Source organism: Ochotona princeps, chromosome 2 (assembly GCF_030435755.1).
Source record: "Ochotona princeps isolate mOchPri1 chromosome 2, mOchPri1.hap1, whole genome shotgun sequence".
Taxonomy (NCBI): domain Eukaryota; kingdom Metazoa; phylum Chordata; class Mammalia; order Lagomorpha; family Ochotonidae; genus Ochotona; species Ochotona princeps.
This window is the reverse complement of record NC_080833.1, coordinates 29,892,635-29,918,935: the sequence shown is the minus strand read 5'-3', so window position 1 is coordinate 29,918,935 and position 26,301 is coordinate 29,892,635. Positions and strand designations below refer to the sequence as shown.

General features: G+C 46.7%; 1 protein-coding gene across 10 annotated transcripts in view; it reads right to left on the bottom strand.

Moving 5' to 3' along the window:
* MACF1 (microtubule actin crosslinking factor 1) overlaps positions 1-26,301 on the bottom strand; it is a 388,597-nt gene that overhangs the window by 65,304 nt on the left and 296,992 nt on the right. The window contains exon 1 of one of the 10 annotated variants that reach the window (XM_058679290.1): positions 588-4,847. The exons of the other annotated variants lie outside the window; for them this stretch is intronic. Coding sequence (XP_058535273.1) covers positions 588-4,838 — 4,251 coding nt within the window. The 5' untranslated portion in view covers positions 4,839-4,847. Of the gene's footprint in view, positions 1-587; positions 4,848-26,301 lie in introns of those variants that run through there. 10 annotated transcript variants of the gene reach the window in all.

The following is a 26,301-nucleotide window of genomic DNA, read 5'->3' as shown; positions in this document are numbered from 1 at the left end:
CCAATCAACTAATACATCCGTTTGAAGAAAAAGGGGAGAAAGGGCCAGTGATTCAGATCTTGCACGCCTGGTACCCCAGATGTCCTATCTCATTTTGTCCTCAAATCCCCACAGGGTACTACCTTAACACGAGAAAACTGGAGACAGGCTATCTAACCTTCCCAACAATTCAGAAGTACTCTAGTTTTTACTGCAAAGCTCACACCCTGGCCTCTACATAACTACTGACATCACAGATAAGCAAATAATTTGATTTAGGAAAGAACATAATCTCTGTGTATTTCAAAAGCAAATGATCCTTTCATGCTAATAATCGTTAGAAAAAAATGCACTGACAACTGTTTACATCATTTTCCCTTGAGCTTGGCTTATCTGAATGAAAAATGGAGTATGAGTAATAGAGACAAAATTAAAATACATTTTCCCTATAAATTCAATGAAGAACAGAAAACTAAAATCCTAGGGGGCTCAAAAAGAATAAAGGAAAGGACTGCCAGTGCCATTTCTCAACACTACCAAGTTAGAGAACTTGTAAATCTCACTTAACTCTCCAGACCCTTCCAGGCAACAAAAGGGGCAACAATTACCTCATTTGAATTTAATCCATCAGTTGCAGCCAGTGGCACTTTCCCATGTAGCACTGTGCCAGTCACCTCTTTTAATCCAAATGCTGAGGAATCAAGGTCCTCCTTGATCCGTTCTACAACAGGAGTTCCTTCTTCCAATATAGGCACTGATTCAGTAAGAGCAGTGTCTCCCAGGAAGGGTGTGCCAGCAGGGCAACTGTTCTCCTCCACAGAAGGCACTGCAGCACCCGGGGCAGCAGGGTCCTCTGGGGTGGGTACTTCAGCAGCTGGGGTGGCAGGCCCTTCCGGGGTAAGCACTGTAGCAGCTAGGAACTCAGACTCTAGTGGAGCAAACACTGCTACAGCAGCTGGGGCAGCAGGGTCCTTTGGAGTGGACAATGCTGCAACAGCTGGGGCAGCAGGCCCTTCTGGGGCGAGTACTACAGCAGCTAAAGAGGCGGGCTTCCATGGGGCAGATACTGCTGCAGGGGCTGAGGCAGCAGGCTCCCCTGTGGTTGGAACTGTAGGAGCTGAGGCAGCAGGCTCCTCTGGGGAAAATGGTACTGTAGGAGCTGGGGTGGCAAGCTCCCCCAGGGTTGTTACTGCAGCATCTGTGATGGCAGGCTCCTCTGGGGATAACAGTACTGCAGGAGCTGGGCTGGCAGGCTCCTCTGGGGATGGTGGTGCTGCAGCAGCTGAGGCAGTAGGCTCCTCTGGGGTTGGTATTACAGGAGCTGGGGTGGCAGGCTCCTCTGGGCATGACGGTGCTGTAGCAGCTGAGGCAGTAGGCTCCTCTGGGGTTGGTATTACAGGAGCTGGGGTGGCAGGCTCCTCTGGGGATGATGGTGTTGCAGGAGCTGAGGCAGTAGGCTCCCCTGGGGTTGGTATTACAGGAGCTGGGGTGGTAGGCTCCTCTGGGGACAATGGTACTGCAGGAGCTGGGGCAGCAGGCTCCTCTGGCGTAGGTAGTGCTGGAGCTAGGGTGACAGGCTCCTCTGGGAACAACAGTGCTGCAGAAGCTGGGGTGGCAGGCTCCTTGGGAGACGATGGTGCTGCAGGAGCTGGAATGGCAGGCTCCTCTGGGGTAAGAAGTGCAGGAGCTAGGGCGACAGGCTTCTCTGGGGACAATGGTGCTGCAGAAGCTGGGGTGGCAGACTCCTCTGGGGTAAGTAATGCGGGAGCTAGAGCAACAAGCTCATCTGGGGATGACGGTGCTGCAGAAGCTGGGGTGGCAGGCTCCTTGGGGGACAATGGTGTTCCAAGAGTTGGGGCAACAGGCTCCTCTGGAGTGAGGACTGCAACGGCCAGGATGCTACACTCCTCTAGGATAGGTACTGAAAGAGCTGGGTCAGTGGGCTCCCCTGGGGATGGTACTGCAACAGTCAAGATGCTAGACCCCTCTAGGGTAGGTACTGAAGAACAGGGAGCAGCTGGCTCCTGTGGGGCTGATGTTGCTGCAGGAGCTGGGGCATCAGGCTTCTCTGGGGTAGGCACTGCAGCAGCTGGAGCAGTATACTTCTCTGAGGTCGCTGCTGCTACAGGAACTGGAGTGGTGGGTTCTTCCCGGACAGGCACTGAAGCAGCAGGGGTGGTGGGCTCTTCCAGGACAGGCACTGAAGCAGCGGGGGTGGCAGGCTTTTCTGGGGTGTCATCCTCTTTTGTGATGGACACTGGAGCAGCTGGAGCAATCCCCTCTGGGGCAGACACTGCAGCAGCTGTGACATTCTCAGTGGGAACCACGGAGGCAGCTGGGATGTCTTCCTTTGGGAAGGGCACTAGAGCAGCAGCCACAGCAGTTCCTTGTGGTTCAGACACTGCAGCGAGCAGGACATTCTCTTCCAGGGTGGGCACTGCAGCAGTTGGGGCAAGCCCTTGGAGGATGGGCATCCTTTCCTCTAAAACAGATTCAGTATTACTAGACTTGGTGGCTTGCTCCCCTGGAAGGATATTTTGGAGTGAAGTTCCTCCCCATGATGCTACATTCAGCTCAGGCTTTCCATCAATCACAGTTCCTACTCCATCTCTGTGTCTCAGTTCCCTAACCAGAACGTCTGATTCTGGAAACTCGTTCTGGAGACTGTCTGGGACCTGCTCTGGGGAGTCTTTATGAGAATGTGTTGGGGCTCCATCTTCCAAAAGTTTGGCTTGACAATCCAGCTCTTCTGCCTCATCAAAAACTTTCTCCACACACAATTCACAAAGGTCCACATTTCCCAAGGATGTCACACTATTATTTTCTGGATTAATGGCTCCTTTCTCACTTTCCAAACACATCTCATCTGTTAGTAAACGTGAATCATAGGAGAACACCTCTGCTTCAGGTCCTGAGGTAACATCTGCAAGTTCATGATTTAGCGCAAAACTGAGGGGAGGACTCTCAATATACTTCACATTCCTCTCAGTTTGACTACAGTCTATCTGGGACAAACTGCCATTTTCTTTGGCCAGCTCAGAAGCAATAAAGCCTGATAAATCATCATGAGAAGCCAGGTGATCAGGGTTTGGCAATTCTCCTGAATCCTGCATTCCTAGTGACTCCAGGTCTGCTGGGTTACTGGACTTAAACTCCCCTGCAGTCGTGGGGCTAAAAGGCACTTTTTCACACTCCTCCTTGTTAACAGTGGAAGCGTCCCTCATAATATCAGAGGAGGCAATAAGTTCCATAGCATCAGGCACCTGAGAAGAATCCAGGGCACTAAAATACTCACAATCCAACCCAACAGCATAGTCCTTTTTGCTTACATTTAAAAGGCTTACATTCTGTCCCTTCTCTGAGGGTGCCCCTGGAAAGTGACTAATCACAGATGAATTTTCTGCATCCTGGGATGGGGCCAGCCATTCAGCAGAGGCCTGATTCTGCAGCTCAGCTGGAGGAGTGACCGCTTCTTCACACAGACACTCCTTCTCAAGTTCAAGAAACATCTGCACTGAGTCTGTGTCAGAGAGCTGCTCTGCATCAACAGGGCTCTCCAGGCCCCGAGCAGTTCTGTCTTCCATCTCCCCTGTGAGAACATAACTGTGATCTAGGGGTGTATCCCTGGGAACAGAAGCCAACTGGTCCTGAGATGGCTGTGGGTTATCACAACAAGAAAGCTGATTGAGATCTGGGTGGCCATGAATCCCCGAGGCAGCAGCTAAGCAATCAGTTCCACCCTCTGCCACTGCTGTTGTGTCTGTTGGTTCCTTCTCCTCTCCAATATCTGTCAGGTTGTTCTCATTTGCCATCAGAGAAGTCTTTCCTCTCTCTGACAGTTTCTCTTCCTCCCACTCCTCCTCAGCCTCCATCATGATCCATCGCTCATCCTCCTCAAACTTCAGCTCAGACTCGGTTTTCTCTCTCAGGGTGGGGATTACAAGGATATTCAATTCCGGATCCAAGAGCTCTTCACTCAGGCAAGGTGAGAGAGGCGGCATTTCTACAGCGCAGGCTGTTTCCCCAAGGGGGTGCTGCTTCTCACCGAAGCTTCCCTTAGCCAAACTTTTCATGGCCCTGGGCCAGGTTGCACTTGAGAATCTGTGTTCCTGCGTAACATCTGTGTTAGCACTTGCCACTGTAGCTTCTGATTCTGCAGGCAGGAATTCGTAGGGAGAGCTCTCACTGTGCTGCTGAAATCTCAAGTCCTGACAGTCTCCACTTAAGTTCTTCACATCTTGCACTTCTGAAACACCTACAGACTTGGATACATGTTGCAGAGTGACAGGCTCTGCCCGAGGCACCCTCTGGTCTAACTGACCAGAGCTTGCTGTTAATACAGACTTGGATTCCTTCTTCTCTTGCAAGGAAGGGTTGGAAGCACCAACTTCTGAAACCTCACTGAGAGAAGCTTCCATCCTTTCTGCAAATTCTGGGAAGTTGGGTGGCATGAAGGACTTCCACGATCTCCTGTTAACATTGTCTCTGCGCTCTGCATTGGGCCGCCTCCTGGGTGGTGCAGGTGCCGATTTCTGCACATCACTGCTTAGCTTTAGTGCATCAAAGATGATTCTCTCATCCAGCTTTTTGCCTTCCGGCGCTCTAGATTCAAAAACATTAGACACTGCCCCTAACGTCCCATTGCTGGATATAGTGCTTCCCTCCAGCTTTTCCATGGTGCTTTTGGAAGTCTGATTAAGCTTTGACCCCTGGTCAATCTGTTCATTTATCCTCATGGTATCATAGATAGAACGCTGTGGAACATAGCAATCCTCTATATAGCCATCCTCCTCCTCTCCCTTCCCCAGGCAGGTGGGGTTCCGCCTTAAACAGTCTGGCCTGCTCAGTGGCTTACCCATACTTTTTTAATCACGAGAAATCATTAATCTCTGAAAAAAATTTTTTTTCACAGCTCCTCCCAAAACACATTGTATGAAAAGTCCTTTTACATGTTCATGTCCCCACACCACCAAGTGCATTCGTCCTCCAGAAGGGTCTGGAAGCCCCGCTTTGGAACCATCCTGGGAGAAGCTCTCAGAGGAAGCTTTTTACTCACAGGCAAGCAGCCTCAAAGTTGCAGACAGATAAACGGCATAATTCAATCAACAAATAAAATAATTCCTCATATGGCTTCTGGTTCTTTTTAAATTATTATTTTAAAGAGCACTGCTCTTTCTCATTCAGTTAGCAAAAAATCATCTGCTATTGACATGTCATATTCAATACCTAAGTTCCGGTAACTTCTCATCAAAGCTGAGTGAGTCTTTTAATAACAATGGCACAGCCTCTCTAGTCTTCCAAGTATGGCCCAAGCTCCCATAAATTCCTTTCATTTTCTCCTCAGTCCCAGCCCTGGAGAGTCCAGCTGGTCTGAATTAGCCATTCGTCCTCCCAAGTTGGGATGTTTGCATTTGAACTGGGCTGGTCGGCGGATATTCCTGCAACTTTAAACACAGGAAGTCCTTCATTCGCGGCCAGCTTGGGGCTTCCTGTCTCCAAAACATCATGGCATTGTTGTGGCTCCCAGGCCAACCCCGCGCTGTGGCCGCAAAACAAGCCGATTGCAGCCCGCGCCGGGCCTTCCAGTAGGCGTACGGGCGGGCTGCAGCGGCGGCGAGGGTCGGTCGGAGGGGCTCCCTCAGCACCGCTTCCTCTCCCGCGCCCCGTCGCGCGCCCCGGAGGGCCAGGGTTGCCTCACCGTGGGCTGGCAGGTGGGTCCCGCGCTCAGGAAGTTAGTTTGTCCCTCCGGCAGCCGCGTTCTTCTGCCGTGGGCGCCGCCGCCCCCGCCAGTCCCCGGCCTGCAGCCTCCGCACCGTGGGCTGCATGACAAGCAGCCACCTCTATTCTCCGCTGCGCCGCTGACCCTGCGGCCCGCCGTCCTCCCCAGCCCGCAGCTGTCACGGTCCCGGCATGCGAACTTCTGGCTGGGAACAAAAGGCTCCGCTCCGGCCGGGCGGGAGGCGCCCTCCTCCCTCGCGCCGCGCGGCTCTCTCCCTCGCCGCTCGCGGGAAGTGCTGGGCTGGCGGCGGCCCTCCTCCCCCTTCCCGCGCCGCCGCCGCCCGCCCCGCCCGGGCAGCCCCCCAGGCCGCGGGCAGCGCGCTCCGCGCAGAGCCGAGGGGAGGAGGGCGGAGCCGCGGTGAGGAACGACCCCCGCGAGGGCGGAGGCGGCCGACGGGATTGGAGACCGAGCCACCGAGGGAAGGGCTTCCAGGGGCTCCGAACGAGCCAGGGACCCCCGGCGCCAGCCACTCGGCTCCCGAAGGCCACGCCCACCGCGCCCCGGGGCCCCGGGCGGGAGCCCCGCCCCCGAGACCGAGCGGGGAGCGGCACCGGCGCGAGGCTCGGCCGCGCCACGCAAATCCCCTGACAAAGGGAGGCCTGGCCCCACCGCCCCCGCCTCGCTCCAACCCGCCGGACTCGCCGCCCAGCCCAAGGGCGAACGGACCCAGAAGCGGCGCCCCCGCCTCCCCACTGCCAGCCGGCCCTGGCAAGGGCCACTCCGGGCCCCATCTGCTGTCAGGGTTGCGCTGGCTGCAGTGGGCGGCCCGCAGCGCCCTTGGATCCGGCGCTGCCGCCAAAGGCTGTCCCCAGTCTCCAATGTCACCTTTGGCACGCCCCTCTGCCGGCCCACAGACGACCACAGCCTCACACTCAATACTTGGCTGGTGTCCCACGGAATTCGGCCACGCAGAGACCCAGTCATTGGATATACTCTAGGCACATTCCACGTCCTGTTTCCCCCATTCCAGTCCCGGACCATCCTCCCGGCGGGATCTTCCTGCCCACAAATCTGAGTGGTGCCCGGGGAGGAAGATGGAATGAAGGGGACGGCGGCGATGCCCCACTCCCAAACACCTGAACTCCTTATTGCCATGCACAGCCAAGTAAACCTGAGCCTCCTTGCGGCCATATGAAGAGCACGGGTCTGTATTTCAAGTCTCAGAACAGACAATATTAAAGTTAACCACAATTCAGTTCTCAGCCTCTTAGCTTTTAGGAAATCCAGCTGGTCACCTGGTGACTTAAACAAAAGGCCAACCTAGGAAGCCGGTTGTCCGCCAGAGGCAGCAGCGTGGCTGCAGGGGTACCACACCATGCTCCCTTTGTGAAGGCCGTTCGTTCCCTGGCTCAAGGAAGGAGCAAAGGAGAATATATGTACATCTTGGAATCACACTGAGCCATACCATCGGTCTTGGAAAACTTAAGGAAAAGTTATTTCTGTCCTTTACGCCAACATGAAGAGAAGGCAGTGGATGGTATGTGGAGATCTGGCAGTGAAACCTCAGGCTAAGGAGTCGGAGAAGTCCTGGCCAAAAGTGAGGGCTGTGCTCAATCCTGGGACTGGAACTAAACAAATGGAAGATCTCTCTGGCAAATGGCTTCACACCTCATTTCTTACTTAACAAGGGGCTACTGATGGAATCTCCCCACTCAGACCAGAAACTGAGCAAAGGGGAGGCAGCCCAGTTTCAGAATTCTTTAGCTGTAACCCTCTTAAAGGAGATGCCCCCAAATTCCTGTGTCCTAGTCCCACACGGCAAGGCTCTAGAAACCCTGCTTGACCTAGAGAAAGTTCCAGGAGACGTGACCAGTGTGAATTATCTGGAGGCTGCGATGTGGGAGGAAGGAAATCTGTTCCGTTGGACTCCTTAGGCTGGCATGCTAAGATTCAAGGGCAGTTTTCAAACCAACAGTGAGCTTTCTCACAGCTACTCAAAGAATAGGGTGTCCCTTTAAAGGGCGACTCTCCTGACCCAGGAAATGTGAGCAAACATTTCCAGCAAATAAATAGCAGAAATTTACAAATCCTCTACAGTTTATACAGGATGAGTTTTAAGGTACTTCTGAATTGAGACGCACAGTGATCCTAAGGATCCTAAGCTTAGGGACCTGATAGGCAGCTTGAAGAATCCAGGTTTTAGTTTTCTTCAATTATTCAGAACTAGAAAAAGCCACGGGAAGCAGATCAATTTCATTAGCAAATCTCCTCGGCCAAATACGTTCACATAAGTGTTCAGATATCGTAACAGACCATTTAGCATGCCATAGTTCCTCTGGTTGGAAGAATCTGAGGAATTCAGGCTGTGGACTAAGGGTGGGTGGTTGTTCTGCAAAAAAGAATGATCTTGATGTGCAGTCACAAGCTTCATGGCCAGAAATTCCTTTCCTCTTTCCTCACCACCAAGTCAGGTGCCAATCGATTCAGCATTTTTCTTAATGAACCCTTCTTTACACCTACTCAAGGACTGGACTTCCCTCATCAAGGTCCCACAGAAGTAAACGGAGCATTCCAGCACATTCAAATTACTTATCAGCTTGAGTCATTCGCTCTAATTAAGGTGTTAGGAAAAACATTACAGAGAAACCCCTCAAAAGCCAGCGGGGAAAGATTACGTATAGTCAATCAATTTCCCTTCCCACTCAAAAAAAAAAAATTCCACAAAGCCAAACAATGCTTTAAGTCTTTACTCTTGTTTTCCTTTTTAATATCATGCATGTGATCAGAAATAAATCACAGGAAGCAGGTCGGTTCCCTCCACATCTTACTCCGTTTCTGCTCGTAAGCTTCCCCCTAGTTTAGGTATGTGGAACTCTGCCAACGGCCATCTCAGAGACTGAAATAAATACCTGATACGCCTTTCAGCCTCTTGCTGCCCCAACTACAACAACAACAACAGGCATCTGTTCAAACTTCTTAAAAGAGAAATACAGGCAGCTCCCCCACCACCCAAGACAACCTCTTTGCATGCTTCTTCTACTGTTAAACACACAAATGCAGGCACTAAAGCCAAATTTCAAATTAATTTTCAGTTAGCTGATTACACAGCTCAAAGAATTTTCTACTCGTTTTGAAATCCCTTAGAACAGACTTCGGTGTCAGTTTTTCCTTCATTGAAGTGTAGGAGAACTAGGCGTCCTGGCCCCTCCAGCTCCTCCCTGCTGTCTTCCTAATTACAGGCAGTCGGGTGCAGTCACACCCTCACACAACACCCTCTCCAAGCCCTGGACCTGGCAGCCTGCCTTCCTCGGCTGCAGGCCTCTACTGCCAGCCTGTCAGGACAATCTGGCGCCCTCATAGCTATACCTCCTTCGGTTCTACAATATCTTTGCATCTACCTTGGACGGGGCGGGGGGGGGGGGGGTTCTCTCTCTCTCTCTCTCTCTCTCTCTCTCAGGATTCTATCTGCATAAGAGAAGATCCAGAGGACTGGTTGGATCTTGCTCATTTTGAACCTACAAAATGCCTTTCATCTTTGGATCTTGACTTTACAAGCATTATTTAGTGGCAAGTGGAAACTCCACACTATTGGTCTGTACCTGTTAGGTCTCAACTACTTCCACCCTCTGGTGCTTTTACTGTTATAAAACTGGCTACAAAGTGGCTCATAAAGTACAGCATGCTGTGCGGTGTTTGTTTAAAATGGGAAGCGTTTCATAGCAGTGCTGAACCCATGAAAAAGCTATACACACTCTGCAAGAACTCTCCTAACCCTCGTGAGCCCTTTCCTGCTTATTCGCTTCCCAAAAAGACAGTGTATTTATCCCCGCATTTAGACTAATGTCATCAAAAGAGTGGTGATGACAAAACCACCCAGCTTTGCAAGTTAGGAAAGATCTGACAAGGGCAGCGGGAAGGAAGGCAGGGTGACGCAGGGAAGGCTGCAGGGAGGGAGGGAAGTGCACTGACTTATCAGGATTTGGACAGACAGAATTATTGAAGACAAATCTTTCTAAAGTGAAGTGCTAGAGTCAGCAAAGCACAGGGCCCTAAAAAAGCAAATTCTAATTTCAGAATAGTTTAGGTACAAGTGAATATGCCTAAATAAATGGTTAAATAGCTCAAGGTCATTCACCAACGCCTTTGGACGCCAACACCGAAAACCTTTATTACATCTAGATTTAGCCAAAGGAAACTTTAAGGGGGGGAGTGTGGCTGTGGTATAAGTGATTGAATGATGAGAAGAAGGTTTATTAGAAATTTGGGACAGTGTGCTTATTCAACTTCTGTTTCTGTCTTAGTTAACAAAACCAAATCCTGGAGTCAGTGTTGTAGTTAAGCCCGCTAAGCTGTTGCTTGCGTCGCATATTGGAATGCCACCTCAAATTCTGGCTGCTCTGCCTCTGCTCCAGCTTCCTGCTAACATATCTGGGAAGGCAGCCAAGGAAAGTTCAGGGATTGGGTTCTTGATGTGCAGACCTGGATGGAATTCCCAGCTTTTATCTGGCCCAGTTCAGACAATTGTGGCTATTTGGGGAATTAACCAATGGATGGAAAACCCCTCCACTATTGTGCATTTCAAATCAATCAATCATTAAAAATAAAAAAAAAACTTTATATATGAAGCTTATGGTGCTAAGCTTACTTGTTTAAAATAACATAGCTAGTGAAAATGGGAGGGCAAAGCACAGTAGCCTAGCAGTTAAAGTCCTTGCCTTGAGTGTGCTGGGATCCCACATGGGTGCCAATTTGTGTCTCAGTGGCCCAAATTCCCATCTAGTTCCCTGCTTGTGGCCTGGGAAAGCAGTCAAGGGCAGCCCAAAGCCTTGGGACCCTTGCGGCCACTTGGGAATCAACAGTGAATCAGCTGACAGAAGATCTTTCCATCTCTCCTCTCTGTGTATCTGACATTCCAATAAAAATAAATAACTTAAAAAATGGGGAGAAGGACTGCAAAGAAGTCACAGAAGCATAGTATTTGGATTTTACAACTGACCAGACAGATGGCAAGTTAAAGGAAGAATAAATGAGACATAATACAGCAGTATTAGTCTTGGGTTACTAAGGGCATAGTGATAGTGCCTGGGTGTTTAATGTGAGTAAAGTTGCCACTTGGAATGTCCTCATCTCCTATGGGAGTACCTGGTTCAAAATCCTGCTCCTCCACTTCCAATCCAGCTTCCTGCTGATGTGCACCTAGGAGGCAAGCGATGGTCCAAGTCCCTACCACCAATATGGAAGACTCAGAAATCCAGTTTTCTAGCTTTGACTTGTCTCAGCCTTGACTTCTACAGGTATCTGGGGGTTAGCTTACAGATGGAAGATCTTTTTTTTAAAGATTTTTAAAAAAAATTTATTGCAAAGTCATATATATATATATATAGAGAGAGAGAGAGACAGAGAGACAGAGAAAGAGAGACAGACAGAGAGGAACATCTTCCATCCAATGATTCACTCCCCCAAGTGACTGCAATGGCCGGAGCTGCAATGACCTGAAGCTAGGAGCCAGGAGCTCTTTGGATCTCCCACATGGGTGCAGAGTCCCAAGGCTTTGGACTGTCCTCTATTGCTTTACTAGGCCACAAGCGGGGAGCTGGAAGGGAAACGGGGCTGCGGCAATTTCAAGGCAAAGACTTTAGTAGCTAGGCTACTGCACCAGGCCCAGATAGAAGATCTTGATATTTTCTCTTTTACCTCACCCCCACTTTATTATTTTTTTTTAACATTTATTCATTTTTATTGGAAAGGAAAATTTGCAGTGAGAAGGAAAGACACAAAGAAAGATCTTCTGTCCACTGGTTTACTCCCCAAATGGCCACAATGACTGCAGCTGAGCCAATTGAAGCCAAGAATCAGCAGTTTCTTCCAGGCCTCCCACACAGTTGCAGGGTCCCAAGGCTTTGGGCTATCCTCTGCTGCTTTCCCAGGCCACAAGCAGGAAAGTGGATAGAAGTGAGGCCACCTGGACATGAACTGGTACCCATATGGGATCCCAGCACTTGCAAGGTGAGGATTAGCTAATTTAGGTATCATGCCAAGTCTTAACTTTACCTTTCAAATAAATAAATAAATATTTTGAAAAAATTTGCAAAGTATGAGAGCCAAGGCTGGGACTGGGCCAGGCAGGGCAAGGCTGCAACACTTGTTGGCTTATATGTGGGCGGGTCTGGATGTCGGCCAGGCTGAGCTAGTCCGCAGCACCCACTGGCACATGTGAGAACCAAGACTGGATGTAGGCCGCACTGGAATGGGCTAGGCTGCAATACCCACTAGTGAGAGCTCAGACTGTGGGCAGGCCATGCCAAACCAGGTGGAACCATCCACCAGCACACAAAATATCTAGGGCTAAGAACAGGACTGGCAGGAGAACCTTGGGGCTCTCCTGCTAGTCTGAAGCTCCCACTAGTGAGTGTGAGAGTGGGAATTGGGGGTGGACCTGGCCGGGAAAGCTGCAGCATCCCTCAGCATATGCGTTGGCCGAGTCTGGGGACATTCCCACTGAGTTGTAAAATGCGAGGCTGTAGCATCATTGGCAAGTGCTGGGACTAGATGCATGTGGAGCTAAACCACAGTACCCTCTGGCAAGCAGAACTGTGGGAACTCTTCTGCTAGGGTGCGGCTCCCAATGGTGAGTACAAGGGCCAGGATGGACAAGGCACTGTCATCCATCAGTATGTGGGCTGGGTCTGCAGACAGGTTGGACTGACCTAAGCTACAGCACTCATGGATGTGCATGAGAGCCAGATGGGATATGGTACAGACTGGGCAAAGCCATAGCACATGCCAGCACATGAAAATTCTGGGGCAGGGGACAGGCCTAGGGGATATTTCTAGGGGTTGCACTGACTAGGCTGTGGCACTCACTGGTGTGCATGAGGGTCAGGCCTGTGGACAGCTGGGCTGGGCGAGGCCACAGCACACATTGGTTTGCGTGAGAGACAGGGCTAGGAGCAAAACTGACTTGGCAGCTGCATGCACCAGTATATGTGCTGGCTGGTGAGGCTGACAGACTGAACCTGATCCTGCACTGGCTAGCGCATACAACAGTCAAGTCTGAGGCCACCCCACGTGGAGTTTCTTGAGGGATTCCCCAACTACATCACCTTTCTCAAAACCTGACCATACAGAAAATCACAAATATGTGGTCCAACACTGGAGTGCACGTATTGGGGTTGGGCCTCCTTAGTTGCTGATGCCCATGCAATGGACAGCATGCCCAGATCCACACGGGGTGTGAGACAGCCAGCTCCTCCAGGCCAGAAAGAGATATCAAATGCCTCATCAGAGGATGGGAAGCAGAACAGGTTGGGCAATTCTCCTGGCCAAGCTTGGCAGCACGTGTCTGGGTCTGTGGATGCACTAAGGTGGATTTGGTCAGCCAACAGGCCTTGGAGAGATTTTCTCAACCCTGGTACGATGAAGGCAATGACATCTCACAACCATCAGAGCCATTCCAGTGACACCCTGGGAACATTAGAAATCTCTAAGTCTTCATCCAGTAATGGTTCCCTTCCCCAGGTGCTCTTTCCTGTCCCCCTCAGTAGACAGAGGAGGTTAAAAAAAAGAGAAAGAAAGAAACATTTGTCTCCCTCATCTTCCTCTACACCTTGACCCTCCCCACACTAACTGGAGACCCACATGGGTGTGCATACAATATTATAAGTAAAATAAAAGTTACAAAAATATTTAGTCATTTTTATTTGCAAGGCAACATTATGGAGTAAGGAGAGAGAGAGCTTCCATCTTTCAGTTTACTCCTCAAGTGGTTGGAATAGTCAGAACTGGGCCAAGCTTAAGCCAGAAGTTTCTTTTGGGTCTCTCACATGGATTTAGGAGCCCAAGGATTTGGGTCATTCTCTGCTGTTTTCTCAGGCCATTTGCAGGGAGCTGGATAGGAAGTGGAGTAGTCAGGACTTGAACCTATAAAGGATGTTGGTGCCACAGGCAATGGCCTAGCCCGTTATGCTATAGTGCTGGTCATAAATCTTTTTTAAAGGGTCTGGGGCAGTAGCCTAGTAGCTAAAGTCCTTGGCTTGAATATGCCAGGATCCCATATGGGTACCAGTTCATGTCCAGGTGGCCCAAATTCCCATCCAGCTCCCTGCTTGTGGTCTTGGAACACAGTAGAGGATGCCCCAAACCCTTGGGACCCTGTACCCGCGTGGGAGACCCGGAGGAAGCTCCTGGTTCCTGGCTTCAATCAGCTCAGCTTTGGCCATTGTGGCCACTTGGGGAGTGAATCAGCGGATGGAAGTTCTTCCTCTCAGTATATCTGCCCTTCCAATAAAAATAAATAAATATTTTAAAAAATATTTTTAAAAAGATGAATGAGCATTGTGAACGTGAAGTACTCAAAGACCACGCCTGTAGAAGTGTCCAGAAGAGTCCTCACAAAAGGATCAAGCCTGAGGTGGAGGTGGAGGTTTAGGTATCTTCTCCCCAGAGCTGGCCATTACATATGCTGAGAGCAGGAAGAAAAGAGGATGACAGAATTCCAGGAACTGCTTATTTAGGAGATAGGAAGACAAGTTCAAAAGGAAAGAAGAAGAGAAAAGCCAGAGAAGAGATGGGAGAGTACAATGTCAGAACACTAAATGGACAGAAAGGTTTTTAAAAGACAGGTGAAATGTTGCCCAATGGACAAAGCAGTGAATGAGACAAGACCACTAGAACTGACAACCAAAAATGTTCTTTTGGCTTTTGTGAGATAGTACAAGCCTGCTGCTGCTTTTCCTGCCAGTCCTTGTCTCCTTGGCTTCTGTTTTGTCCTCTCAAGGCAATTTCACAAGGTAGTATCCTTGATTCTCTTATTTTTGCTTATTCAACAGATACTTATTGGGATCTACTAAGCGCACAACTATGCCAGGCACTAAGGAAGAAAGTGACAAGCAGGATGTGGTCAGAAGCCTACATTCCAGCAGGGAAAAGAAACATTAACTTTAAGTCAATTGCAAAGAAAAGCAAACAGTGCTAAGGTAGCATGGGCCAAAGGGATCTCATCTAGCCTGCGAGCTCTGCGAGCCTCCCTGAGAAAATGACCGCACGGATCTTCCCTTGGGATTGACAGTAGGATGTCCAGTTCAAGTTCCTCGGCTATTTCCATGAAACAGATGTATCTCTAAAGAATCCTGCTGCAGGAGTTCCCTCTCAAATATTAGAAAGGAAGTTGGAATAAATGACACTGAGAAATTTCTGGAAATTGCCTTCCATTTTGCTACTAAAGCATTTCTTACTACTGATCATGAATAACTTAGACTTGAGATCAAAACCAGAGCTCCTGCTTTGGGAATGCATTACAAGCTGACAGTGATATTAAATGGATCACTTGAATGGAATGACTAATTCAAGCTGGTAAGCTCCAATTATTTTAATTCTTATCTTCTTCTTTTGACTCTTTCGAACTCATGACCATGTATTATTATAGGCATATTTAGAATATATATATATATATATATGCATATATATATATGCCAAAACTGTAAAGAATTTAAGATTTTTCTGTAAAACATCTCAATCTGGCATGAGATTGGCAAACAGATGAACTGTATCTGTGTTTTTAAGCTGTTTTCCTATGAAACTAAACTGATGATTTTCTCTTCTACCTTGAGGCTCTAATTAAAGAGTGATTAACAACAAAAGGTATCTCTCCTACTAAAGATGCTGACTTAGTGGTTGCCACTCTATAGCAATGGAGGAAGAGAACATGGTCTGTGCTAAAAACTAATTAGGCCAAGGACCCAGAGATCGTTAGAGCTTATCTGATGGGTAAATGATTGGCTGGTAACGTCTTCTAGTTAATCCTGGCTATTGATACGAAAATAATATTGACGTGGGCAGTACAAATGCCATGACCAAATGGTCTCAGAAAAACTTGCTAGCTATGGGCTTGTAATAGGAATGTATAAATGAATAAATATGTAAATAGGTATACATATGCATGGGTTCATACAATATATTTAAAACTATGCTTGAGGAATCATAACTTGTTATGAATTGCTACTCCAGGGTTAGAAATAATTCCTGTGCTTGTTTTTCCACAAAAACTCCTCAGGAAGGCTGTATGTCTGCCTGCTTGTTTCTTTGTTGCCATCAAACTAATTTTGCTTTATCCCATAAGATTCATTTTTCCAAGAAGATAAAGAGCTAATCTAATTTGGTGCTGGGAATGAGACCAAGTCTTCTCAAGAATGATCACCCTTGGGTAAGGGGAAATAACTATTCTCATAGAAAATATTTCATTATGTTCTAATTAGTATGCCTGGATAGGCATTTTAAAAAACGATTTATTATCTTGGAACTCACAGTTACAGAGAAAGAGGGAGAAAGAGAGAGAGAGAGAGAGAGAGAGAGAGACAGACAGACAGACAGACAGACAATCTTCTATTCACTGGTTCACTTCTCAAGTAGCCACAATGAACAGATGACCAGAGCGGGGTGGTCTGTAGCCAGGAGCCAGGAGATTCTTCTGGCTCTCCCACGTGGGTGCAGGGATGAGCTATCCTCTGATTTCCCAAGCCATTAAGAGGGAGCTGGATTGGATGGTGGAGCAGCTGAGACTTGAACCAGTGCCCATATGGGATGCTGTCACTGCAGGCTGAGGATTAGCTTGCCACTGTACCAGCCCTTGGATAGACATTAAAAAAAAATGGATATGACAGGGGGAGGAGGCTTTGTGGAGTGCCTGAAATTCAGTCTCACTTCTGTTTCTATCCAACTTCCTGCTAACATATATCCTTAGAGACAGCAGATAATGGCTCAAGCATTTGGCTCCTTGCCACCCTTGTGGGAGACCCAGATATTTCCTGCATGTTGGCTTTGGCCTGGCCCAGCCATGGCTATTGTAGGTATCTGGAGAGTGAACCAATGAATGGAAGATCTCTCTCTCTCTGCCTTTCAAATAAATAAAATCTCTAAAATGTATAGTTGCACATATTTAGCAGCTAATATAAGCTTTGTGGTTTTATCTATTTCATTATGTTTAATTGTCATAGAAACATTAAAGATATTAATTACCATCATTAACATTTTATAATTGAAGTAACTAGGAAACAGAGAAGTTAAATAATTTCTCTTAAGGTAACTCAGCTAGCAAATGATAGAGCCAAGATTTAAAGCTAGATATTTCTGACTTATATTCAGCTTTTTCCACCACATCAAGCGGAATGAAGTATTAAGACTCTTGTCAACTACCAACTGATTAAACAGCAATGGCCCTGAAGTAATAGGCAACTACAAAACACTATTTCAGGGAGCTGGCACTGTGGTGTAGCAAATAAAGTTGCTACATTCAGTGCCAGCTTCCAATACATGTGCCAATTCATTTCCCAGCTGTTTCACTTTCAATCCAATTCCTCGCTCATGTGCCTGGCAAAGCCTGAGGGCTTGGGCCCCTGCACCCATGTGGGAGAGTCAGAAGACACTCCTGGCTCTAGGCTTTGGACAGGCCCACTTACAACTTCTGTGGCCATTTGGGGAGTTAATCAGTGAATGGAAGATCTCTCTCTCTTTCTCCCTCCCTCCCTCCTCTATCCGTAGCTCTGCCTTTCAAATAAATAGATCTTTTTTAAGTGACTATTTCAGAATCTGTTTATCTTCAAGTGTGTATGAATTATTAATTTTCATTCTTAGGGTTAACACTGAAATGAGTTTGTGCTCCCTTAACATATGTTAACTAGTGGAGGAGGCAGAATCTAGCGAAAGATGGAGAGGCGAGAAGGCCAGGCGAAGACTACCATTGTTCAGGACACACAGAATATACCTCAAGTCTTACAGACAGCATTAGAGCTTGCATGGCTTATGGGAAATACAGAGAATTCATTCAGTAAAATATTCACTAGTCTCCAACTATGTATATACATACATTAACTACTTTGAGAGACACAAAAATGTATGAGATGAGAAGACAAAGCACACAATCAGGAAATGCCAAAACTACAGTGTGTGATAAGGGCGAAATGAGTTACATATATTGATTTTGGAGATCAGAACAGCAGTGAAATAGGGAGATCAGGAAACCTTTCCAGGAAAAGAACTTGAGTTATGACTTCAGGTACGGGTATAAATTAAATAGATAATGTGTAGGGAGTGTCTGCGGCAGGTGACTGGTTTATATGGGAAATAAGACTGGAAAGCTAGTGAGGATCAGTCATGGAGCTTCCAGGGGTAGAGAAGGAACAGGTTGGGGACATAAATAGGCTAGTTCTGAATGCTGCCATCACTGAATTCATCAGATCCTGCATTCACTGAGAGGAAGGAGAAGCACTCACAGAAAGAAGGGTGACTGCAGCCTGAAGCTCAGAAACTCCACCTTGGCAGCCCAAGGGTTAGAAAACTACAGTGTAATTAATGTCTGCTTTTTTTCTTTTCCACCCCCGTGGGAACCATGTGCATGCACGCTGGATGTCCAATCACACTGGCTCTCTGCTTTCTTAACAGAGGATTCTTTGTCCCAAACAGCAAGGCTCAAAAGAGACAGAGTCTGATAAAAATCACACTGAGATCAGAACTCCCAGCTGGTGCAGGGGCTGGTGCCATTCCATAACACACCCCACAGGAAGCAGCCTGAGATACACAGCTGATGGATTCCCCAGCGGGAGCCTGTGGCAGGGTGGGGTGCGGACTGGTCAAGCATGGAGAGAATTCTTTGGCCACTGACTCAAATTAGTTCAGCAAGATCCTGACTTTACACAACAATCACTCTGAGAAACAACACCATTTCTTAATTATGGTTTGCAAAAACTTCGAAATTTTCCCAGGCATCAGAATTGCTGCAGCAGTTAATACTTGTCACACAATCTGAACATACAAAAATTAAGCTCCCTCTTTTTTCGAGAAGTGGGCTGAATAATTCCCTCATTCTAAGGAACTCTTCTGTGTACAGTCTCATGCTTAGTAGCATCTACTAGATGCTAAGTAGTAGCCTCTGCAGTTGTGATAACAAAATGTCTACAGACCCTGGCCAATGTCCCCGAAGGGGCAAACTGCCCTGGGTGAGAACCACTGGGGCAGCATGAGCTTTGGTGTCAAACAGACCTTTTCTAATCCTGACATGAATGTTTTACTGATTATGTGGCTTGTACAAGTTATTTTAGCCTCTTCGAATCTCAGGTTTCTCATTTGCAACCTGAGATTTTAAATGTCTGGTTCACAGAGGGTTCTTTTGGATTAGGGACCATTTGGACTCAGGTCTCTCTCTTGTACTACTTATCACTACTGCCACAATTATCTGTACCTGTTTCCCACTTTACATTGGTAACCCAGAATGCACAGCAAAGGCTGAACAAGGCTCAGTAAAGACGAGGGAAAAGGAACATGGACTCATGGAGGGTTGCCTTGTATCTCATGAGAAATGCACATCATCTTTTAGTTTCAACTTTTCAGTGCAGTTTTTGAAACCCTCTTTTTTTAAAAAGATTTATTTATTTTTATTACAAAGTCAGATATACAGACAGGAGGAGAGATAGAGAGGAAGATCTTCCGTCCGCTGATTCACTCCCCAAGTGAGCGCAACGGCCGGTGCTGAACCGATCCGGAGCCAGGAGCCAGGAGCCAGGAGCCAGGAACCTCTTCCAGGTCTCCCAAGCGGATGCAGGGTCCCAAAGCTTTGGGCCATCCTCGACTGCTTTCCCAGGCCACAAGCAGGGAGCTGGCTGGGAAGTGGAGCAGCTGGGATTAGAACCGGCACCCATATGGGATCCTGGCGTGTTCAAGGCGAAGACTTTAGCCGCTAGGCCACGCTGCCGGGCCCCTCTTTTTTTTTTATTTCATACCTGATTCTCAAATGATCCTTACTTCAAACAACAGTACTGGTGGTAGGAAGTCAGTTGTGAAGGCATAGGCAGTATGTGTATTTCATTCATCCTGCACTGCCAATTCGTGTTTGAAAAGTACCAAGTGGTGCAAAATACTAAGGAAGGTAGGGAGGGAGCACATTCTCCCCATAGCTCAGCTCTTCCAACTGGGACAGCTGAGACTTAGACAGAATTCACTGGCAGGAGGCAGTCCTTTGGTGCAGTGATGCTTTGGTCCTCTGTCCTGATACAATTCCTCTTGGGACTCATTTTATTCCTGGTTAAGCCAACCAACTCTAACAAAAATAAGAACCCTTCAGAGCAACTCATCATGCTTCCCACAGGCTCCCCACTCACGTGCCAGCTAGTCAGCCAGGCAGAAAGTTCCCGGGATATATTTGTCAAGTTCCAGGGCCAGGCTAGGCTGAGACCACTTACCATTCACTTTTAGTCATAGTGAGAAGCAGTCATGCTTTGCAAGTCTGTGCCTAACTTTGTCCACTAATCAAATACACAGCAATAAATGTAAGTTCTACTTAAGATACATCCTAGTTTTTCTAGGAACAGGTTTCTCTCCCTTCTGGCACAAAACACATGCTTGAATCTTAGATGTGAGTGCTATATGCTGATATTGTATGTGAATAATTTCAGAAAACTAACTATTCACTCTTTTTTCTTTTTTAACAGAAAGATCCTCCCTTGCTACCAAAATTTCAGGAATTTCAACACCTTTTTGATAACCTTCTATTTCATCTTCCTATCCCTATTGAGGCATGGGACTCATTTAGGATGATGTAATGACGGCAAGCTTGGGATTTTACTTCTGTTATTGACATTAAACACACTAACTGGCAACCTTCAGTATGGAGCTGGAAAAGGTACCACACAAAGCAAACTTAGCAGCACTGAAGGTCCCTTCTCCTTCTCTCCATCCAACTGGTATGGAGAACAGTGGAATTCTTCTTTGGGGAGTGGGGGAGTAGATGGGAGGATGGCCACACAAGGGTTAAAATATCAGTAGCCAAACTCTGAGTTGGCTGGAAAACAACTGACAACTGTAGTCTCCCCTTAAAGTCACGGAACAAAGAAGCTCCCTGAAGTATTTCCATGAAGGAAGTTCCTCCTCTGTTTAGAAATAGATCACCAACCAAACACCTGCATCAACAAATGCAGGCGAATTCCCAGGGGGCAGGGAAAATGGCTCTGAGATTTTAAGGCAGACACAAATTAACACTAGCAAAAAATAAAACAAAACAAAAAACAAACAAACAAAAAAACAAGGAATCCAGGGCTCATCTTAAAGGAAGGCTGACTTAGACAGGTTTTGTTACTATGTTGAGACAAAATCAGATTATCAGAAAGCTGCCTGCCACAGAACTATTTAATTTATATCAACCAGATCCTATTCCAATGGAGCCCTAACTTTCCCACATATGGTAATTTTCTTTTAGGGCAATGGTTCTCAACCAACTGATTCTGCCTTCAGGGGACATTTGGCAGTGTCTGCAAATACTGAGAAGATACTGTTACATCTAGGTTTGGAAGGTCAGAGATACTGCTAAATATCCAACAAAGCAAAGGACACAGCCCAGAGGCTGGTGTTGTGGTAGCCACCTGTAACACTGGCATCCCAAACGGGCGCTGCTTCAAGACCTGTATGTTCCACTTCCCATTCAGCTCCCTGCTAATGCACCTGGGAAAACAGTGGAGTAGGACCCAAGCATTTGGACCCCTGTACTCACAGGGGAGACCTGGAGGATGCTCCTGGATCCTGGCTCCAGCTGGCCCAGCCCTGGCTACTGTGGCTCTTTGGGGAGTGAACCAGCAAACGGAGGATCTCTATTGCTTGCTCCTTCTCCTCCCTTTCTTTCTGTGGCTATTCCTTTCAAGTGAATGAAATAATCTTAGAAAAAAAAAGAAAGAAAGAAAAAGAAAAGAAAAGAAAAGAAAAGAAAAGAAAAGAAATGAAATGAAATGAAATTATCCAGGTCAAAATATCAACAGTGCTCAAGATGAGAAATTCTGTTTGGGGCTATTCTTTCCACATGCTTGGAAGATAGTTCTTACCAGAGCAGCCTTGTTTAAGAAAGAAGGAACAAAATCAAGACAGTTCAAGGATCAAGCACGCGGGGAGGTGTTGGGTACAGAGGGTTTCTATTCATCTTATCTCAGCTGCTGTAAAGCTAGTGATACCTAAAACTCAGCTGACAGGTCATGCCAGGTTTCAATTCCTTTCTCTCAGGGCAGGTAGATAATACTGACCTCAGTTATTTTATCCTCTAGTGACTCTTTCAGGCAAGTGTACTGACTGTTAAAAACACAGATGGGCTGACACTGCCTTTATAAACATTTGAAAGGAAAGCATAAGTATCCCTGTACAAATTGGCAGTATTTCAACTCCATGCTGGGCCTTATCTCCCACACATGCTCATGGAGATGCCTAAGTAAACTTTAAAAAGGCAAACACCCCAACTCCATCTCTCCCATCTTCCCTTTCCCCCCACCAAAAACAAAACAGATGAAGGGGTTTAAGAGGACTTTCTAGTGTTTTCATAGCAGGGTATTTAGGTTTTCCAGATATAAATTGTTAAGTGTATCGGGTCCCTAATCCTGAGCAATGTTCAACCTACAATAAGAGTATAAAGAGCCCCTAGTAGCCAGGGTTGCGGTGTAGCACGTTAACCCCCAACCTTTGATGCTGATTCCAATCTTGGCTGCTCCACTTCTGATCCAGATCCCTGCTAAAACACTTGGCAAAGCAGAGGAAGGTGGCCCACATGTTTAGGTTCCCATGTAGGAGACCTCGAGGAAGCTCCTTACTTTAAACTGGCCCCGCTCTGGCTGTTATGGCCATTTAGGGACTGAACCAGTATATAGAAGACCTCTTTTTCCTGTAACTCTGCTTTTCAAGAAAAAGAAAACAAATCTTTAAAAATAATGTTCGTTAGGGAAGCTAATATTGCACTTACATCCCATCTGGATTAGAAAGGAAATGACTGAGGACTTGAATGCCACAAAAGCAACATTAGAGGAAGGAAACCAATGTTAGAAACCCAGAGACCCAGGCCCAGTGCAGTAGCCTAGTGGCTAACGTCCTCGCCTTGTACACACTGGGATTCCACAGGGGCGCCGGTTTTAATCCTGGCAGCCCTGCTACCCATTCAGCTCCCTGCCTGTGGCCTGGGAAAGTAGCCAAGGATGGCCCAAAGCTTTGGGACCCTGCATCCATGTGGGTGACCCAGAGGAGGCTCTGGGCTCCTGGCTTAGGATTGGTGCAGCACTGGCTGTTGCGGCCACTAAGGGAGTAAATCAATGGATGGAGGATCTTCCTCTCTGTATATCTGACTTTCCAATAAAAATAAATAAAAATCTTAAAAACAAGAAAGAAAGAAAAAAGAAACCCAGAGACCCTAAGAGATTTCCCCTTTTCCCATGTCAAAAAGGTAGGATGCCAAGTCTTAAGTTTGGCTTGAATACACAGCAAACACCACCACCCTTGAAACACAAAGTGCGAATGATGGAGCATCCGGGATTCTCGGCATTGCTCATCAGTATTCGCCAAAACCGCCAAATACTTTCTGACTGAGAGGACAGTACTGTTCTTGGAGGAAGTGGGGAGCTGGGGTACAAGTGACTTAAGACTCAGCATGATCTTAATTCCTGACAAGTAAAACCTACTTAGGCAATGTTAAAAGCAAGAAAGCCTCTTGTTATCATTAAACTTAGCGTCTCTCTCTCTCTCTCTCTCTCCCCCCCCCTTTTTTTTTTCTTTTTCTCCTTCCTAGGAAGGTCATGCAGGGTGAATTCTTTGGCTCAAGTTTAGGTGGTATAAGGTTCCTCTTTCCTTGCTAGTCTCCTGATCCATGAATACAATTCCTTTTCCTCAATTATCACAGACTCTCTTGTTCAGGAAAACGGAATTTCCTAAAGAGATTTGCCAAAGTCTTTTCCTTCCAGTTTTTTGAAAACATGCTCAGTACTCTCATTAGTGATTTCTGGAAAGGCTTCTTCCTGTCTGCTTCCCACAGAGAGCTGACCCCAGGAAGACCCTAACTCAGGAATCTTGGGGGTTTTGCCTGGCTGTAGTGGCAAAGCACTCACTCCCATCCCCACCTGATAGGATCTGGCCAGCCAGTGAGGACCTATCAATTATTCAGAATCAATCAAGGGACAGCCTTTCCCAGGAATAATGACTTCTGGTTTCTTCACATTCATTTAAGGAGGAAATAGCTTTTCCCACATCTGAACTGCAGCTTCATGGGTTTGTCAGTACTATTGCGTGGTCCCAAATAAGCATGGGAGCTGTTCTCCACAGACCCATCTCATCTTTCTGTTCCGACTATGCCCAGTGGAGTTAGCCATTCACGCAGAGACACGTCTCAGGCCTCACAGATGCATATCCTCTGTGCTCACACAGGCTCCATGCTAGGAGTGTGATTCATTAAACAGGAGAAAAAGCCAAAAACTTGAAAGACTAACACTATTTAAAAATATGTATCCTCATCTCCATATCTTTTCTTATTAAAACAACTGAATCTCACAGTAGACTCACACTTTATGAATCTGGCCTGCTGCTAGTTTAAGACAAGATTAACCAACTGTTGGGTTACAGCACTCAAACCATACGAATGACTCAGTCCCCAGAATGGGTCCCAAAAGACCTCCCTTTCTGCAGTCTCTAGGGAACTGTGGAACTGACACAGAGTTTTTCCTTCTGATTGTTTTCACTTCCCATGAGCTCAGCATGAGCTCAGCCAGGAGTGAACTCCTCCCTTCCCACCAAACACTTTTGCTGGGAAGAGGCAAAAAGTCTTGCAGAAGTTCTGACTTCTCTATAGTGAACAGGGCTTCTGATGTGCATTGCCCATTTGAGGAGGGATCCCCATCCCTTTGTATTAATTACCTACTGCAGGGTGTTCCATTACCCTCGACCCTCCTCACACTCCTCTAGTCTTGTCAGCAGCAATCCATTACAGATAAACACACACTCCCTACGCCCAGCTGATCAGTGTCTGACTCCCATCTTCTCATCCACCGTGTTCACGGTGGCAGGCACACTCTTAGAAATCAGTGAGATAAGCTGGCTGTAACAAGCAACTGAGCAGCTACTTGGAGCACTTCTAGGCAAATTGCTTGAGTATAAATAAATGCAGCAATGACCAGTAATTGCTTGATATCTTCTACAACATTAAAATTCAGAATATCTCAATCATGCCTGCCTACAGACTTTTTTATATTCTAGCTCTTATGTAATGTATATTTAATAGTACTATTTATTTCATTTTCTAGTTCACTAAAGATTGCAAGCGAGGAGTATTCTGCTAAAGGCAGATCCAATGACAGCAGTGAGAACATCTGATGGCATGGTAATGAGGGCAAAAATCAGAGATTACCTACTCCCTTCACCTGATGATTCTGTTTACAGCACTATAGAAGTCTCATACAAGAACTGCAATACAGAACTCAAACTGCACAGTACATAGCAAGTTAATACAAAGCAGCCCCAAATGTCTTTAAATATCCCACCATAGTAGACGATGACATATTATCTTTTTAAGAATGTTAGCCTGTACACTTAAGAAAAACTATGCAATACAGAGTATTGAGAAAATTAGGCCAACAAAATTCAAAACATGCCTATATAATATAACAGAATCTGGTTAGATAAAGTTGTTTTTGAGCCTAGAGAAATGCATTTCAGTTTTAAAGAAACAGATAAAATTCTAAAATAACCTGGATTCAAATGAACTAAATAATGGAAGCATATCTGCAGAGAAGTCACTGCTTTCAAGGGATTTACAATGGAAGAGGAAAGAAAAATGCATGAGCTGAAACAGACAAAGCCACACTACCATAACAGAGGTGTGGGGGTTTCCAAGAGGCACACTTGTTGGCTTATGGATCTGAACTTTTACTACTTTCCTTTCTTTATGTAGGTACCTCAAGAAACCCCAATATGATGACTTGTAATTATAGTTCCAAAGTATTCAAACGCAATTAAGCAGATCTTTTGCTAATGTTCTACTTCAGTGCTGCAGGTTGCTAGAGGGGCCCGTCTAAAACAAACCCTTCTTGGTACCTGGATCTGCTTTACAGAGCAGTCACCTTTCTGGGAACCATGAACTTCTCACCTATGTCAACACCATCTCTCCACCCAGTTTTCAAATGAGCAACAATGCTGACAGGCAGGGGCTTGGATGTCAGAAAATGTTAACGAACTGTATAAACGTCACAATTTATGCTAGTGACAGGAATGAATTGCTGGAAGTATCCTTTGTAAAATTTATTCCATTGGCGCCAGCACTGTTGTAGAGCAGATAAAGCCACCACCGGCAGCACCAACATTCCATATGGGCACTGGTTTGAGTCCTGGATATTCTACTTCCAACCCACCTCCCTGCTGATGGTCTGGGAAAGCAGCAAAAGTCGGCCCAGGTGTTTGGGCTCCTGATCTCCACATGGGAGACCTGGATGAAGCATCTGGCTCCCAGCTTTGGTCTAGCTCAGCACAGGCCATTGTGACCAGCAGATGGAAGCTCTCTTCCTCTTTGTTCCCCTCTCTCTGTTACTCTTTCAAAAACAAATAAATAAATAAATCTTTTTTAAAAATTATGAAAAACAGCAGCAGAGTAGAGTGAAGCACTTTTAGGTATTTACAACAAAGCAAGTTCTTGAGCAAAAGATTCAAATAGTGACAGTGCCAGGACCCAAAAGACTGACCAGCACACTCAAATTTTTGGTCACATTATTTAATCATCCTCTGCTACTTTGACTAACACAAATCTCAGGACCAGAAATTAAGACTCAGGCAAG